Raw genomic sequence first — 17,717 nt, forward strand, 5'->3', positions numbered from 1 at the left:
AGTGGGCCAAACAGTCATTTAAGTACTTTGGTGTTCACATCGGTGCGGGAGTAAGAGATGTCTATGCCCTGAATTATATTCCTTTGTTGAAGGTTATAGAACAGGATCTGGAGAAGTGGTTTAAGGTTACTTTCCCGTGGTTGCACCTCATAGCCATAGTTAAGATGAATGCTCTACCACAATTTCAATATTTATTTCCACTCTCTCACTTTTCATTTCTACTGCAATACTATGCTCATGGCAAAAGACATTTTTTTATTTTATTGGCAGAAACACCATCTGAGGGTAGCATGTCTAATTCTCTTTCAACCTACATTGAGGGGTGGTCTTGGAGTTCCCAATTTGATTTGATACTTCGGTGCTTCTCAGTTGAGGGCTTTGATAGATATGCATCGGAAGAAGACTGTAAAGCATTAGGTATTGCTTGAGCAAGCAATGGTAGGCATGAGGCCCTTATATGCTTTGCCATGGTAGCCTCGTTCTTCTTGGTGATACTTGCAATATCTACCATTTACACTGCAGGTTACCCTGAAGGTCTGGTCTCATTGGTGGTCCCAGTTGGTTGTTCATAGTTCTTACCGTTATCTTTACTCATCTATTTCACAACTTATTCTGGCTGGATTATGTTCTAAGGTGTTTAATGTAGGTTGAATGCTAGTATTTCTCGTATTGATTATCTTTTCTTCCAGGGTAACTTTTTAACTACTTCTACCTTAAGAGATAAATATCATCTGAAGGATGTGGATTTTTAGCCTATGCCCAAATTAAGCATTTTATAGATTCTATTGTGTGAACAAATACTTTATGCCAGACTAGAACCCTGTTTGAAACTTTTTGCAACCAAGCAGATACATTGAGAGGTTTAATTTCTGAGATTTATAATTTACCTTAATGGCCGATTGAATATTTTCAAACATTTACGTGACTGGGACCTTGATCTGGGGAGATCTTTGAACACTAATGACTGGGATATTGCCCTTTTTATATGCTGGCAAGTGTTCCATATCTGCCAGTCTATAGGAGAAACTCCTATAAATTGCTATACCCATTGGTATTTGACCCCAGTTCGGGTTGCATCGTATATACCCTATGGTGCAGATGCATGCTGGAGAAAATGTGGAAGCATTGGCACACTTTTATCACATATAGTGGTAATGCGAGGTAGTGCTTCCTTTTGGTAACAAATTATAGATTGGTTATCACATCTTATAGGCATGAAAGTTCCAGCGGACTCATGCTGCATCTTACACAATAACCCAGTCTCTGGTCTTGATAAATATTACGTTTTTGCCAGCAGGTGTTTATAGCGGCTCGTGGTGAATTGGCAACATATTGGAAACGAGCTGATATACCTTCTATTTTGTTAGTGACTAACTGCTTACACCATTATTATCATTTAGGTCATCTCACAGCTTTACCCCATAAACAATTATCTTCTTTTGAAGCAATATGGGGTTCTTATATAATTGGCTTCGGTCCCAAGATTGAATCACCTTGCTTCCTGAGTTTTTGATATTGGGGGAGGTGTTACCTACTTGTCTGGCCTTTTTCCATCTTGAAACTTGTGGAGTTATTTTGTTCTTAACACTATGTACTTAGATATTGATGATCTTATCTTATCCTGTACCAGGCAGTCATATTGGCTTTCACTTGTGTGTATGTTGATTTTTTTCTTATTATTACTGTTATAGCTTTGTGGGGGGTGGGATGGGAGATATTTTTGAAATGAAAATGGATGCATGTCTGTATAAGTTCATATTGTACAAGTCTATTCTGTGTCATCCAATAAACATTTTCAATTATAAAAAAAAATCTGGAACATCTTCACCCTGCCCGACTAAATGCATGACAGGCTCGCTGGTCTCTGTTCTTCACACGATTTGATTTTGAACTGAGGTATTGTCAAGCTTTCAAAAATCTCTGGGCAAATGCTCTCTCATGCTCCTTCCAGGCAGATGACATCCCAGAACCTCCCAGACAAATCATTGATCCAGCCCGGATCCTCCTAGCAGCCTCCATGACCATCCCTCCAGGGAAGATGGTCATTCCTTCTCGATTCTGTGAAAAGATACTGAAATTCCCATGACTTGTGTCACAGGGCATTCTGGATGGGCTCAAACTCTTGCACTGCTTCAACAATACTATTGATGGCCCCAAATGAAGCAAGATGTTAAGCCTATGTGGATTCGTGCCCCACCTGCGCACAGAAGAAAGCTCAGGCCAACTCTAGGAACTGTTACAGCCATTGCCACCTCCAGGCAACTCCTGGACCCACTTGTCCACTAATTTTATCAGGAACCTCCTTCTCTCAGACAGCACCACCGCAATTGGGTAGTCACTGATTGCTTCTAAAAAATGGCCCACTTCGTCCCACTCCCAGGCCCCCCCTTCAGCCATGGAGCTAGCACGACCTTTTACTCTCCATGTGTTCCACCTACACGGCCTCCCCAGCATATCTTGTCTGATTGGGGAGTACAGTTCCCGGCAAAGAACTGGCGCTCACTATGTAAAATGTTCAATATTATCCTGGATTTCACCCACAAGGAAATGGACAGTCTGAGCACACTAAGTGAACACTCAAAACTTTCCTCTGGGCCTACGTCAACAAGCATCAAGATAAATGGGGTTCCCTTCTACCCTGGGCGGAGTTTTCACATAATTCTCATGTCTTTGCTGCTACAGGGTCATCACCATTTCAATTGGTCTACAGGAAGGAACCCATACCACCCTTACCGTTTCTCGTGGCTGTACCCTCTCCAGCAGCCAGTTGTCAACCAAGGAACTCCAGAACCTGTGGACCTGCACTGCCACCCTTATTGAAAAAGCAGCTGAAAAGTTGAAGAAAACCAGATACACACAGAAAGCTTGCTTCTCAGTTTAAGGCAGGCGGGAAGATCAGGCTGAGCATCCACCACATATATCTGAGGGTGACTTTGATGTGCCTCGCCCCAAGATACATCAGACCTTGCCCCAAGACACATTGGTTACGGGTCCTAATTATTCAAATAGGACCTGTAACCTACCAGCTCAACTACCTTCCACTTGGGCATACATAACGTTTTCCATGTCTCCCTATTAAAGCCTCTGATACTTATGAGGCCCATCAGGTCATCTCCAGAACCTCAAGAAGTGACTAGCGAGGTCAGCATGCTCTACGAAGTGGAGGAAATTCTGGATATTCAGCGCAGGGCAAGAAGTGGGAATACCTTATCTCCTGGAAGGATATGGTCCTGAAGAAAATTCTTGGGAACCCGCAGCTAACATTCTGTACCCCCATCCTTCTACAGGAATTTCATGCCTCGTATCCAAGAAACCAAAGCCCTCAGGAAAGGGGCTTAAGAGGGGGGTGCTTTTGCGTTTGGCAGTCCGCGGGCCTACCCCGCAGACTGCTGTGCTTACCTCCACCCCTGAGCATGGTGGGGAGAATGCAGACACTGGAGAAGGCCCCCGAGAGGATCAGCGGGAGGCCACCATGCTCAATGCTGCCTGTGCGCCCTGCAATGTTAGTCCCTTGCGCACTGCATGTTTCTAGGCATGCTCACTCGACACTCTGCCAGATTTAAGGGACTGCGGCAAGAAAGTTCACAGTGGCCCCTACAGATGAGATCATTAATGCTGCCATATAAAAGGGCAGTTCCCCCACTTCAGGCCTCCTCAATAGGTCCACTACTTTGGTAACAGCAAATTGCCTCAGCTTGTTCCTGGTCTTCATCTCTTCAATTTCTGGTTTTAGTCTTTGTCCTGGGGTCAGTCTTCAATTCTTCTGTGTCATCTCTGCTCACCTGTTCTGTTCCTCATCTCCCTGCCTGCCTATCTGAACCTCCTTCCCTCGGACAGATTTCTGGTTCTGACTTCAGCCTGCTTGACTCTTGACTTGCTTGAACTCTTCCTGCCACTGACCACTGCCTGCTTCCGACTATGTCTGAACCCAGCCTGCCTCGGACCCTGGCCTATGACCCAATCATCTCTCTAGACATCCATCAGAGGCCCCTGCCTAAGACCTGCCAGCCTCGGCACCCAAGGATTCAACCTGAGGGGAACAAGGGCTGGTATACGTGAAGCTCCAGTTAGGCCTCTGCCACAGCTAGCTCCGCCAGCCGACAGCGGAGACTTGCAGGGCTCCTTCCTGCAGGTTGCACCACATCCACCTTGGCCCAAGGGTCCACGCCCGCAACAATAGGCTGATCCAGTCCTGCTTTTGTTCCATTGCATCCGTGGACTTGTAGTTTCAATTTTTCTAAGAAACTCAATACAATGAGTGCATAAATATAAAAGGATAAAACCAGAACTGGATCCAATTAAAAGAGGCATGTCAATTTACAAAAGTCATTCCTCAGCCATCTAGCCATGCCTACCTACCATACCAAGAACCCCTTCCGTTTCTCCTGTCCTCACAATGACTTACAGCAGGATACAAAGATGTAGTCATCCATATAGCGCTTCTTCAGGTTTTCCACAATGCCATCCTCGGTGATCTTGGACAGGAGGACCATGTCATCCACGCCGCTCTGCTTAACATTGTGACTCTGCCAGTGGTATCTCTCCTTACTGCCCTGGAGGGAAAGAAGAACATGCAAAGCAAGGATAAGTCCATCACTCAATGGGACTACAAACTCTAAGCTGCTCGCATAATCAGCATGCTAGGCAGGAGTTAGGGCTGCCAACATATCCGGGTGCAACCAAAAGAGGTCAAGCCCTTCTTCTTTTACCCTGTTCCATGCATGCAGATGTGGTTCTGATTTCTTAAGAAAAATATTTCTACATCTCCATTGTGCAATGGGCCAAAAACCAGGAGTGGTCAGCTACTAGGTCAGAGCTTTCCAAAGCTATCCTGGGGACTTTACATATTTTCAGGATATCCACAGTGAATATGCATGAGGTAAATTTGCATATAGTGGGTTTCCAATACATGCAAATGTATACAATCATATTCATTGTGGATATCCTGAAAACCCGAATGACTGTGGGATCCCTAGGACAGGTTTGGAAGGCCCCTGCCATCCGTACTGAACATTGTCCAGGGGCAATGTGCTGTGGTTTTCAGGATATCCCTAATGAATAAGCATGAGATAGATCTACATACAATTGAAGCAGTGTGCATGCAGATCTATCTCATGCATATTCATTAGGGATATCCTCAAAACTGAGTGGACTGGTGTACCTGACAACTGGAGGTGGTCTATGCCTGACAATTTTCCATAAACATTGGAGAAGCTCCTTAGAACAGCTGGCCTCTCGCCTCTGCGCATTGAGAATACTTAATTAAGGAAAGAATCCACTTAATTTCTTATGTTCTTTTGTTCTATATTGGATGCAACTGTTGTCAATATGGGTACAATGCAGACCAGACATGAGGAGGGACTTTGTGGGTAGATCATATACAGGAGAACTCCTGGAGTATGACTTCCCTGATTCCCTGAGTGAGCTTGTTTAAGTTTCATTCCGGCCCGGTACAACCGGGTGTGCAAATCGTGCAATTGCACAGGGCAGCACACCCGATGGGGTGGTGTCAGGAGCAGGGAGAGGCCCGTGGTGCCACCTGCGGGATTGGGTCCACCGTTGTTAGAAGAAGGAGGCCCCTGGTGGCGCCGGTGGACTCAGTCCTACAGTGGCAGAACGAAGCAGGTAGCCACAGCAGAAGAGGAAGTCCATCTGGCAACTCCTCATTTTGTGATGAAATACCGGAAGTGCTAGCATTGCAAGTGGTTGAATACCATGGGCCAGCACATGAAGAGGAGCTGCAGAATGGCTGCTGTCCACAAAGGAGAAGGTACAGGTTGGCTGGAGCAGTGGAGGAGAAATGACCCATGGACCCTGATTGCCTGGTCTACATATGTGTGTGTGAATGGGAGGCTGCCTGGGATGGATGTTGTGTGTGGTTGTGTGTGTGTGTGTGTTGTGAATGGGAGCTGCCTAGTATGGGTGGGGGTGTGCATGTGTGTGTGCATACATGGGAGCCTTCCTGGGATGGGCAGGGAGTGTGGGTGTGAGAAGGGAAGCCTGTCTGGGATTTGGGTGATATGAATGGGAGCCTGCCTGAGGTGTTGTGGGGGTAAATGGGAGCTTGTCTTGGGTGTGTGTGTGTGTGTGTGAGAGAGAGAATGTGAGCCTACCTGGGTTGTGTGCGTGAGAGAGGGAATGGGTGCTGCAGGTGGATTCCAACCTGCCAGCAGCTGAAATGAAGATGAGGGCCTGACACTGCTGGTAGATCCCAACCAAAGAAGAGCTGGAGATGCCTGCAGATTTATCTGAGAGGGTATGTACGTATGTATGTATGTATGTGTGTGTGTGTGTGTGTGTGTGTGTATGTATAAGAAAGAGAGGAGAAAGTTTGTGCATCTCATTCCATGACAATCCCAGGGTGACTGGAAATCAAAAGTTCACAGGTATGGAGAGTGTGAATTTTTAAATCCTTTTTAGTTTTATTTTTCAAGTGATATTCGCTGTGTCTGCTGTTTTGAAATATTTTATTGGTGTTTGGGACATTTAATAAAACTTGTATATGAGTTTTTAATTATTTGATCTTTTATCTATCAGCTTTTTTTGAAGTAATATTATGTTTTAGTATTATGATTATGTATTTATTTTATTTCTTGATGTTATTGTTTGATGTTTGAGGAATGGTGATGGTTCTGTTTTTTTCATTGTTGCACTGTATAGAGTGTCTGGCTTCTTGTGGTTACCAGTTCAGTTTTTGTCTGTGCATTTGTATTTCTACTTTATTGTTGCTCTATTCTGTATTTGGTGAGGGTCTGTTTATGTTCTGCATAAGAACATAAGAACATAAGAAATTGCTATGCTGGGTCAGACCAAGGGTGCATCAAGCCCAGCATCCTGTTTCCATCAGAGGCCCAAACCAGGCTACAAGAACCTGGCAATTACCCAAACACTAAGAAGATCCCATGCTACTGATGCAATTAATAGCAGTGGCTATTCCCTAAGTAAAATTGATTAATAGCCATTAATGGACTTCTCCTCCAAGAACTTATCCAAACCTTTTTTGAACCCAGCTACACTAACTGCACTAACCACATCCTCTGGCAACAAATTCCAGAGCTTTATTGTGCGTTGAGTGAAAAAGAATTTTCTCCGATTAGTTTTAAATGTGCCCCATGCTAACTTCATGGAATGTCCCCTAGTCCTTCTATTATTTGAAAGTGTAAATAACCGATTCACATCTACTCGTTCAAGACCTCTCAAGACCTCTCATGAATGAAGTGAGGTATTCTCCTAATAGGAAGTGTATTAGTGTTTTAGGGTTTTTTGAGGGTCAAGCACACACACAACACACATCACAATAGGGCTAATACCACATGGGTTTCCAAGTGGATTTTTTGCGGGATTTCTGGTTGGCATCTCAGCAGTGCATGTAAATATAAGGTAAGGGATGTTTTTACCTCAGAATACTGTACTTTGATATTTTTCATGTAAAATATAAGTGCGTAACTCCTAACTGTGTGTGTGGAATGGGACCGGGGTGTGTGTGTTGTGCAAGGCTATAAGGTTCACCTGGGGCATCTAATACCCTGCACCAGCCATGGGTAGGGGTGTGTGTGTGTGAGTTTGTGTCACTGAAGGGAGCTGGGTGTTTTTCTGGTGGTCCCGGGACAGAGAATGAATGAATGGGAGTGGGGGCTGCATAAAAGCCAGCGCCGGCCCTGGTCACATTTTCTCCCTGTGTCGGTTTGTTCAGCTGCACCTGGATAGTAACAAAATTAACACCGTTTCCTCTCTCCTGTCACCTTTGGAAATGATCACATAGTTTTGGCAGCAGCCATGTCGCTTTCGGTTCTCCAGCACACGTCCTATGTTTCTGAAGTGTTAGCGTTGCAGAATGTGTTGGGGGAGGGGGGGTCCCGTTTGGAAGACCCTCGCTTTGCTTTGCTTATTTCCTTCCCGCACACATCCACACATTTGTTTCTTTTCCTCCTTCCCCAGGATGAGTGACTTAAGTTACTCGGAAGCTGGAGGAGAAATCTCCTCCCGCTGGGGTCACTTTCAGCGCCAGAGGGAGATGCTAAGGTCTGAATTCAGCATTAATGGACGGTGCCTAACCCTGACGCTCGCTTGCCACAAAAGACAATGAAAGGAAGCCTGTGGTTATCACAGGAAGAACATGGAGGGGGGGTTCCGAAAATGCAAGAGGAGAAGCAACCGTGAAGCAACATCTCACCTGAAGCCAGTCCTGATCTATCTCCTCCCTTACAGAAATCCAGCGGTGCGCATGTGCCTGCCGTGCAAGGTTTCAAGTCAGCCCTGTGCCTCTTTTTGTCTTGAAGCACTATCCGACCGGTAACGGCAAGGCCGAGAGCCGGAGGAAGTGACAGGAGCTCCTGCATTGCATAGGATGAGACCCGGTTTCTAGAAGAACGTTTTTGTCCAGTCCTAGGGTTTTGAATTTTCATCTCCGTGCAGGACTGGCTCAACCTGTCATTGCTGCCAGGAAGGCATCTAGAGACCCTAGCCAGAGAGATGGAGGCACTAAGGAGCAAGGGACAATGTTCTCAGTGTATTTGTTAACCAGTGCTCTGATTTTAGCTTTGCCGTTGTGCTTTAAAAAAAAAAAAAATGCAGACGAAATGTCTTAATTTCCTATCTTCTCCTCAGCCTACTTGTGGCAAAATGATTTCGCTTTGAGCAGAATTCAATGCTGCTTTCATGTTGTGCAACTGAGGGTAGACATCTCATGCATTTGGGCTGCTTCATGCAAGGATGCACACGCGCACACTTCATAAAATCTCATGCTCGGTGAGTTTTATACAGCATGAGAGCGTGCATCCTTCAGGAGGTCCCTACTGCAAGAGGACTGGTTGCCAACGAGGCCAGGTAGGCCACCCTCTCCCCCCTAAGTCGCTGAAGACCTCATACTCTCTATCTCCCTCTCTGCGATCAGAACTGAGGGAACATCCCCCGCAAGTATCTCTCACTTCTGTCCCAGCACCTCCTGGGTCAGAACAGCAAAATCCCATCATGTCCCTCCACCAACCGCAGGATGCAACGCCCCTTACCTCAAGTGCTTGTGGCAGAGCTTCCTGCAGTGTGCTGCACCCTAGGGTCTGGTTGAAACCACTTGCACTTCCCTGTAGGCCTTTTATAGTCCATGCAGCCAGCATTTCCTGTGGGCGCTGACTGATGATGCCATTCCAGCTTTGATATATAAGGAAGCTTTAGTTGCACCTACCAGTGGCTCAGCACATGTCTTCTGCTACGCCTTTCCTGTAGTATATGTAGCTACATTCCTGTTCCAGTATTGCCTCTCCTGCTCCTTGCCCTGCCTTGTTCCAGTCCTGCTCCTTGCCTTTCCCTAGTACCGTAAGCTAGCCTATGGCCAATAAGGCCATGAGGGAAGGTCCAAAAACACAAACCGGAAATTGATCCAATACTGCAGTAGCGACCAAAAGAAAAAGGATCAGTGAACACCAGGAGTTCTTTATTAAGCACAGAACGTAATAAAAGCCCGACTCAGGCTGAGTTTCGCTCATTGAGCTGCTTCAGGGGCTAACAAAATTAAACATATATAGAAACATGTAAATATAAGTAAAAACATATACACCATACATACATACATAATTAAATCATATAAAATAATATAAAATGAAAAAAAATCAGGAATTAAAAATATAAAAGTAATAAATAATGACAAACTTAACCACAAAAGCATAGTCAAGACAGACAATATATTATTCAAGCGTGGTCTACAATAACTTTATATATAATTGATATATGTTCACAAATAGATTCATGCATAAAAATATATTTAAAAATTGTGAAAAATAAATTATATAAGAGGTGCTGTCTATCAAAGAGTGGTGCAATCTATTGGTTAGTAAAAGTAACTTTAGAAAAAACATTAAAGGTACCTATTCATTCTATTGCAGATAATATGCCTCCATACATCAGGTGAACTTTTTCAGTAAGCTGAAAGGCCAGACATAATTCACATAAGAATCAATCCACTTTATGTTGTCTCTATGTGAAACAAAGTAGCACGTCATTTAAACAAGTTATCGATCTGTGGTCTGATTAAAGAAAACAAAAAGCCAAGTGATACCCTAAATGAATATACGGCAATAGCAGCGCTATCACTGCTGATCAACCGGACCACACTATCAGCACTGTAACCACTCATCAGCTGGGTATAGAAAAAGTGGATTGATTCTTATGTGAATTATGTCTGGCCTTTCAGCCTACTGAAAAAGTTCACCTGATGTATGGAGGCATATTATCTGCAATAGAATGAATAGGTACCTTTAATGTTTTTTCTAAAGTTACTTTTACTAACCAATAGATTGCACCACTCTTTGATAGACAGCACCTCTTATATAATTTATTTTTCACAATTTTTAAATATATTTTTATGCATGAATCTATTTGTGAACATATATAAATTATATATAAAGTTATTGTAGACCACGCTTGAATAATATATTGTCTGTCTTGACTCTGCTTTTGTGGTTAAGTTTGTCATTATTTATTACTTTTATATTTTTAATTCCTGATTTTTTTTCATTTTATATTATTTTTATGATTTAATTATGTATGTATGTATGGTGTATATGTTTTTACTTGTATTTACATGTTTCTATATATATTTATTTTGTTAGCCCTTGAAGCAGCTCAATGAGCGAAACTCGGCCTGAGTCGGGCTTTTATTATGTTCTGTGCTTAATAAAGAACTCCTGGTGTTCATTGACCCTTTTTTCGTTTGGTCAATAAGGCCATGGCCATGGGTGCCACTACTGGAAGGGTGCTGGCTGCACTGCAGGAGCTGGTGCTGCTGCAACCTCCTCCCCTCTCCCCTGCCAGAAGACCCTTTGGTTTAAATGAGGTCCCTGGATTGTCTTCTTTCTTACTGGTCTATGTGAAACAACCATTGCCTCCTCTGCCACCGCCCGAGACAGTGCCCTCACCAGCGGCCCAACTGATGGCCCACGAATTGCAAGAACTATGGGCACGCACCAATCTTCTGATCCAAAAGGCCACTGGCAGAGCCAAGAGGGACGGTAGATACCTACAGAAGACCAGCTCCGCAGTTAAAGGTTGGCGAGAAGCTGTGGCTCAGCACACACCATTTATGCCAACGGGTGCCTTCCATGCACCTGGACCCATGCTACATTGGACCTTTTTCAATATTTTGACACATGGGGCCCATCATGTGTCAGTTGAGGTTATCAACACTCAAGGTACATAATGTATTTCATGTCTGTTTACTTAAACCCCTGGTACTCTCCTGGTCCTCTAGGGCTTTACCCAAACCTCAGGATAAAATCATTGATGGAGGTCAAGGAAATTCTCAACTCCCGCCACAGGACAAGAAAATGTAATATCTCATTTCTTGGAAGGGTTACAGCCCAGAGGAAACCCGCCTCCAATATGCTGAATCATAACCTATTGAGGGACTTCCATCTATGCAACCCTAAGAAACCTCGAGCCTAAAAAAGGGGGCTGAAGGGGGGGAGGGGGGTACTGTTGCATTTGGTGGTTCGCAGGTCTCCCCCATGAGCCTCCACACTAACCTCCGGGCTCGAGCCACCACCATCAGCCCCCAGTGCTGCCAAGGATCCCCCATGCTGCCGCGCTCCATCAGGCCTGATCTTCTGATGCAGCTCGCTGCAGGATGCTGCCGACACTCTCCCTGGCCTCCCCTAGGTGCACGTGCACCTGACGTCTCCAGATTTAAAGGGCCTGTGGCGGGAAATCCTCCGTGGCACCCACTGATGATCTCACAGGCTCTGGCCTATAAAAAGCCATGTTTCCCTACAGGCCTTGCCTCAGTAACAGGTCTCCCTATGGTCCTGTGATAGTTAAGCTCCTGCAATGGATGTGGCTGACATCTCCCCTCCCAGACTATCTGCAAGGTTTTCTGCAGGTGGTTCAGCAGCAACAGAGGATCTGTCTCAGAGTGAGCAAGATGCAGTCGCCACTAGAAGCAGCTATGTCATCTCTGGCTGCTCCATGATTGTTTTCTGTTCTCAACTCCATGCAGACTGCGGTTCTACATCTGCCCCCACTACACCAGTATGAGGATGACCCTCAGATCTGGAGGAGTTTCATTAATCAATGCTTGATCCATTTTGAGCTTCAGCCAGCCAGCTTCACATCAGAATGAGCCAAAGTGGCTTTTTATAATCTCCCTATTCTCAGATCAGACCCTGGCATGGGCCTCCCCGCTCTATGGGAAAGAAATGATCCCAGTGTTGTTGATCTTCAAACATTTCCGATTCCATTCAGGAAGCTCTTTGATGAGCTCTGCAGCCTCTGAGCTACTCCACCAGAGACAAGGGCTATCACAGTGGGACAGTATGTGTTACAGTTCTGCACCTTGCCCTCAGAGCTCTCCTGGAATGAGGAAGTGCAGGTGCCTGTGTTTTGGCAAGGTCTGTTGGACTGAATTAAGGATAAACTAGCAGGTCATGATGTCCCTACCAAGTTGGATGACATAAGAACATAAGAACATAAGAAAATGCCATATTGGGTCAGACCAAGGGTCCATCAAGCCCAGCATCCTGTTTCCAACAGTGGCCAATCCAGGCCATAAGAACCTGGCAAGTACCCAAAAACTAAGTCTATTCCATGTAACCATTGCTAATGGCAGTGGCTATTCTCTAAGTGAACTTAATAGCAGGTAATGGACTTCTCCTCCAAGAACTTATCCAATCCTTTTTTAAACACAGCTATACTAACTGCACTAACCACATTCTCTGGCAACAAATTCCAGAGTTTAATTATGTGTTGAGTAAAAAAAGAACTTTCTCCGATTAGTTTTAAATGTGCCCCATGCTAACTTCATGGAGTGCCCCCTAGTCTTTCTACTATCTGAAAGAGTAAATAACCAATTCACATCTACCCGTTCTAGACCTCTCATGATTTTAAACACCTTTATCATATCCCCCCTCAGTCGTCTCTTCTCCAAGCTGAAAAGTCCTAACCTCTTTGGTCTTTCCTCATAGGGGAGTTGTTCCATTCCCCTCATCATTTTGGTCGCCCTTCTCTGTACCTTCTCCATCGCAATTATATATTTTTTGAGATGCGGCGACCAGAATTGTACACAGTATTCAAGGTGCGGTCTCACCATGGAGCGATACAGAGGCATTATGACATTTTCCGTTTTATTCATCATTCCTTTTCTAATAATTCCCAACATTCTGTTTGCTTTTTTGACTGCCGCAGCACACTGAACCGACGATTTCAATGTGTTATCCACTATGACACCTAGATCTCTTTCTTGGGTTGTAGCACCTAATATGGAACCCAACATTGTGTAATTATAGCATGGGTTATTTTTCCCTATATGCATCACCTTGCACTTATCCACATTAAATTTCATCTGCCATTTGGATGCCCAATTTTCCAGTCTCACAAGGTCTTCCTGCAATTTATCACAATCTGCTTGTGATTTAACTACTCTGAACAATTTTGTGTCATCTGCAAATTTGATTATCTCACTCGTATTTCTTTCCAGATCATTTATAAATATATTGAACAGTAAGGGTCCCAATACAGATCCCTGAGGCACTCCACTGTCCCTTCCACTGAGAAAATTGCCCATTTCATCCTACTCTCTGTTTCCTGTCTTTTATCCAGTTTGCAATCCACGAAAGGACATCGCCACCTATCCCATTACTTTTTACTTTTCCAAGAAGCCTCTCATGAGGATCTTTGTCAAACGCCTCCTGAAAATCCAAGTATACTATATCTACCGGTTCACCTTTATCCACATGTTTATTAACTCCTTCAAAAAAGTGAACCAGATTTGTGAGGCAAGACTTGCCCTGGGTAAAGCCATGCTGACTTTGTTCCATTAAACCATGTCTTTCTATATGTTCTGTGATTTTGATGTTTAGAACACTTTCCACTATTTTTCCTGGCACTGAAGTCAGGCTAACCGGTCTGTGGTTTCCCGGATCGCCCCTGGAGCCCTTTTTAAATATTGGGGTTACATTTGCTATCCTCCAGTCTTCAGGTACAATGGATGATTTTAATGATACGTTACAAATTTTTACTAATAGGTCTGAAATTTCATTTTTTAGTTCCTTCAGAACTCTGGGGTGTATACCATCCGGTCCAGGTGATTTACTACTCTTCAGTTTGTCAATCAGGCCTACCACATCTTCTAGGTTCACCGTGATTTGATTCAGTCCATCTGAATCATTACCCATGAAAACCTTCTCCATTACAGGTACCTCCCCAACATCCTCTTCAGTAAACACCGAAGCAAAGAAATCATTTAATCTTTCCGCAATGGCCTTATCTTCTCTAAGTGCCCCTTTAACCCCTCGATCATCTAACGGTCCAACTGACTCCCTCACAGGCTTTCTGCTTCGGATATATTTTAAAAAGTTTTTACTGTGACTTTTTGCCTCTACAGCCAACTTCTTTTCAAATTCTCTCTTAGCCTGTCTTATCAATCTCTTACATTTAACTTGCCAATATTTATGCTTTATCCTATTTTCTTCTGTTGGATCCTTCTTCCAATTTTTGAATGAAGATTTTTTGGCTAAAATAGCTTCTTTCACCTCCCCTTTTAACCATGCCGGTAATCGTTTTGCCTTCTTTCCACCTTTCTTAATGTGTGGAATACATCTGGACTGTGCTTCTAGAATGGTATTTTTTAACAATGACCACGCCTCTTGGACATTTTTTACTTTTGTAGCTGCTCCTTTCAGTTTTTTTCTAACAATTTTTCTCATTTTATCAAAGTTTCCCTTTTGAAAGTTTAGCACGAGAGCCTTGGATTTGCACACTGTTCCTTTTCCAGTCATTAAATCAAATTTGATCATATTATGATCACTATTGCCAAGCGGCCCCACCACCATTACCTCTCTCACCAAGTCCTGTGCTCCACTGAGAATTAGATCTAAAATTGCTCCCTCTCTCGTCGGTTCCTGAACCAATTGCTCCATAAAGCTATCATTTATTCCATCCAGGAACATTATCTCTCTAGCGTGACCCGATGATACATTTACCCAGTCTATATTGGGGTAACTGAAGTCTCCCATTATTACTGCACTACCATGTTGGTTAGCTTCCCTAATTTCTCTTAGCATTTCACTGTCCATCTCACCATCTTGACCAGGTGGACGGTAGTATACCCCTATCACTGTAATCTTCCCTGACACACAAGGGATTTCTACCCATAAAGATTCAATTTTGTATTTAGTCTCATGCAGGATGTTTATCCTGTTGGACTCTATGCCATCCCGGACATAAAGCGCCACACCTCCTCCCGAGTGCTCCTCTCTGTCATTGCGATATAATTTGTACCCCGGTATAGCACTGTCCCATTGGTTATCCTCTTTCCACCATGTCTCTGAGATGCCAATTAAGTCTATGTCATCATTCACTGCTATACATTCTAATTCTCCCATCTTACCTCTTAGACTTCTGGCATTAGCATACAAACATTTCCAAGTTTGTTTTTTGTTTGTATTTTTATTCTGCTTTTTAATTGATAGGGATAAGTTAGAATTTTTTAGCTCAGGTGAGTTTTTAGTTACAGGCACTTGGACTACTTTTCTAATTATTGGAACCTCACTGTCGGGATGCCCTAATTCTAATGCATCATTAGTATCCTTTAAAGATACCTCTCTCCGAACCATGCGCTGCTGAGCGACTGTCGGCTTTCCCCTTTGTTCTAGTTTAAAAGCTGCTCTATCTCCTTTTTAAATGTTAGCGCCAGCAGTCTGGTTCCACCCTGGTTAAGGTGGAGCCCATCCCTTCGAAAGAGACTCTCCCTTCCCCAAAAGGTTCCCCAGTTCCTTACAAAACTGAATCCCTCTTCCTTGCACCATTGTCTCATCCACGCATTGAGACTCCGGAGCTCTGCCTGCCTCTAGTGACCTGCGCGTGGAACAGGGAGCATTTCAGAGAATGCCACCCTGGAGGTTCTGGATTTAAGCTTTCTACCTAAGAGCCTAAATTTGGCTTCCAGAACCTCCCTCCCACATTTTCCTATGTCGTTGGTACCCACATGTACCACGACAGCCGGCTCCTCCCCAGCACTGTCTAAAATCCTATCTAGGTGACGCATGAGGTCCGCCACCTTCGCACCAGGTAGTCATGTTACCAGGCGATCCTCACGCCCACCAGCCACCCAGCTATCTACATTCCTAATAATCAAATCACCAACTATGACGGCCGACCTAACCCTTCCCTCCTGGGCAGTAGGCCTTGGGGAGATATCCTCAGTGCGAAAGGACAATGCATCACCTAGAGAGCAGGTCCTTGTTACAGGATCCTTTCCTGCTACACCTGGTTGGTGCTCTCCCATCATAAGAGCTTCTTCCTCCAAGGCAGCACCAGGGCTGCCAGTCTGAAGTTGGGACTTGGCTACTATGTCCCTAAAGGTCTCATTTATATACCTCTCTGTCTGCCTCAGCTCCTCCAGGTCTGCCACTCTAGCCTCCAGAGATCGGACTCGTTCTCTGAGAGCCAGGAGCTCTTTGCATCGCATGCACATGTACAACTTCTCACCGGTGGGTAAAAAATCATATATGTGACATTCGATGCAAAAGACTGGGAAGCCCCCCTCTTGCTGCTGGACTGCTGCCTTCATCTCAATTTTGATCAGTTCCTAGTTAAGTTTTAGGTTGCTACGGGAGTAGGAATGTGTCTAACTTCCTTTAAGTGTATTAGTGAATTCACTATGTGTCTGGTAGTGGTCTACCGGGGTCTGATCGAATTCTCAATAAAGTTTTTGTTGATGGGGTTTTGTTTTTTTTGTGAAAGTGGCACCTGCCTATAAATTAAGGGATGAGCTAGGGGTGGGTGGGTTGGGAAATACAAACAGTCTAAACTTCAGTTAGTCAGCCTGAGTGACTCACTGCTGTGCTGATTAACAAAGAATAGTACCTATTCACAAAACACACAATCTTCACACTTAGTTAGTCAGCCTGAGTGACTCACAGCTCCCTTGATTAACAAATGTTGGTCCCTATTCAAACCCAATCACACTACCTCAACACCTTTCCAAGGTGAGTAACTGAGCTGAACTATTCAACTTTTTTACTTTGGTATATACTGCTCCTAGCTTATTTCTAGCTTCTGGCTACTTTTTTGGGTTTGGTTTTTTTTTGTGGTTTTTTTTTCAATACAAGCACTCAGTTAGTATTAAATACAAACAGTCAGCTCTTTAAAAGTCTGGAGAACACTCAGTTCTGCAGACTTTTAAAATTAAACACTAGGGATGTGAATCGTGTCCTCGATCGTCTTAACGATCGATTTCGGCTGGGAGGGGGAGGGAATCGTATTGTTGCCGTTTGGGGGGGTAAAATATCGTGAAAAATCGTGAAAAATCGTGAAAAATCGTGAAAAATCTAAAAATCTAAAAATCGCAAAACCGGCACATTAAACCCCCTAAAACCCACCCCCGACCCTTTAAATTAAATCCCCCACCCTCCCGAACCCCCCCCAAATGAGTTAAATAACCTGCGGGTCCAGCGGCGGTCCGGAACGGGCTCCTGCTCCTGAATCTTGTTGTCTTCAGCCGGCGCCATTTTCCAAAATGGCGCCGAAAAATGGCGGCGGCCATAGACGAACACGATTGGACGGCAGGAGGTCCTTCCGGACCCCCGCTGGACTTTTGGCAAGTCTCGTGGGGGTCAGGAGGCCCCCCACAAGCTGGCCAAAAGTTCCTGGAGGTCCAGCGGGGGTCAGGGAGCGATTTCCCGCCGCGAATCGTTTTCGTACGGAAAATGGCGCCGGCAGGAGATCGACTG

At 44.4% G+C, this 17,717-nt stretch overlaps 1 protein-coding gene across 1 annotated transcript in view; it reads right to left on the bottom strand.

Annotated features, from left to right (window-relative positions):
- Positions 1 to 17,717, bottom strand: part of MYO1F (myosin IF) — a 185,156-nt gene that overhangs the window by 143,452 nt on the left and 23,987 nt on the right. The window contains 1 exon segment of the mRNA XM_029610930.1: positions 4,416 to 4,553. Coding sequence (XP_029466790.1) covers positions 4,416 to 4,553 — 138 coding nt within the window.

This window comes from Rhinatrema bivittatum, chromosome 8 (genome assembly GCF_901001135.1).
Source record: "Rhinatrema bivittatum chromosome 8, aRhiBiv1.1, whole genome shotgun sequence".
In the NCBI taxonomy this organism is placed as follows: Eukaryota; Metazoa; Chordata; class Amphibia; order Gymnophiona; family Rhinatrematidae; genus Rhinatrema; species Rhinatrema bivittatum.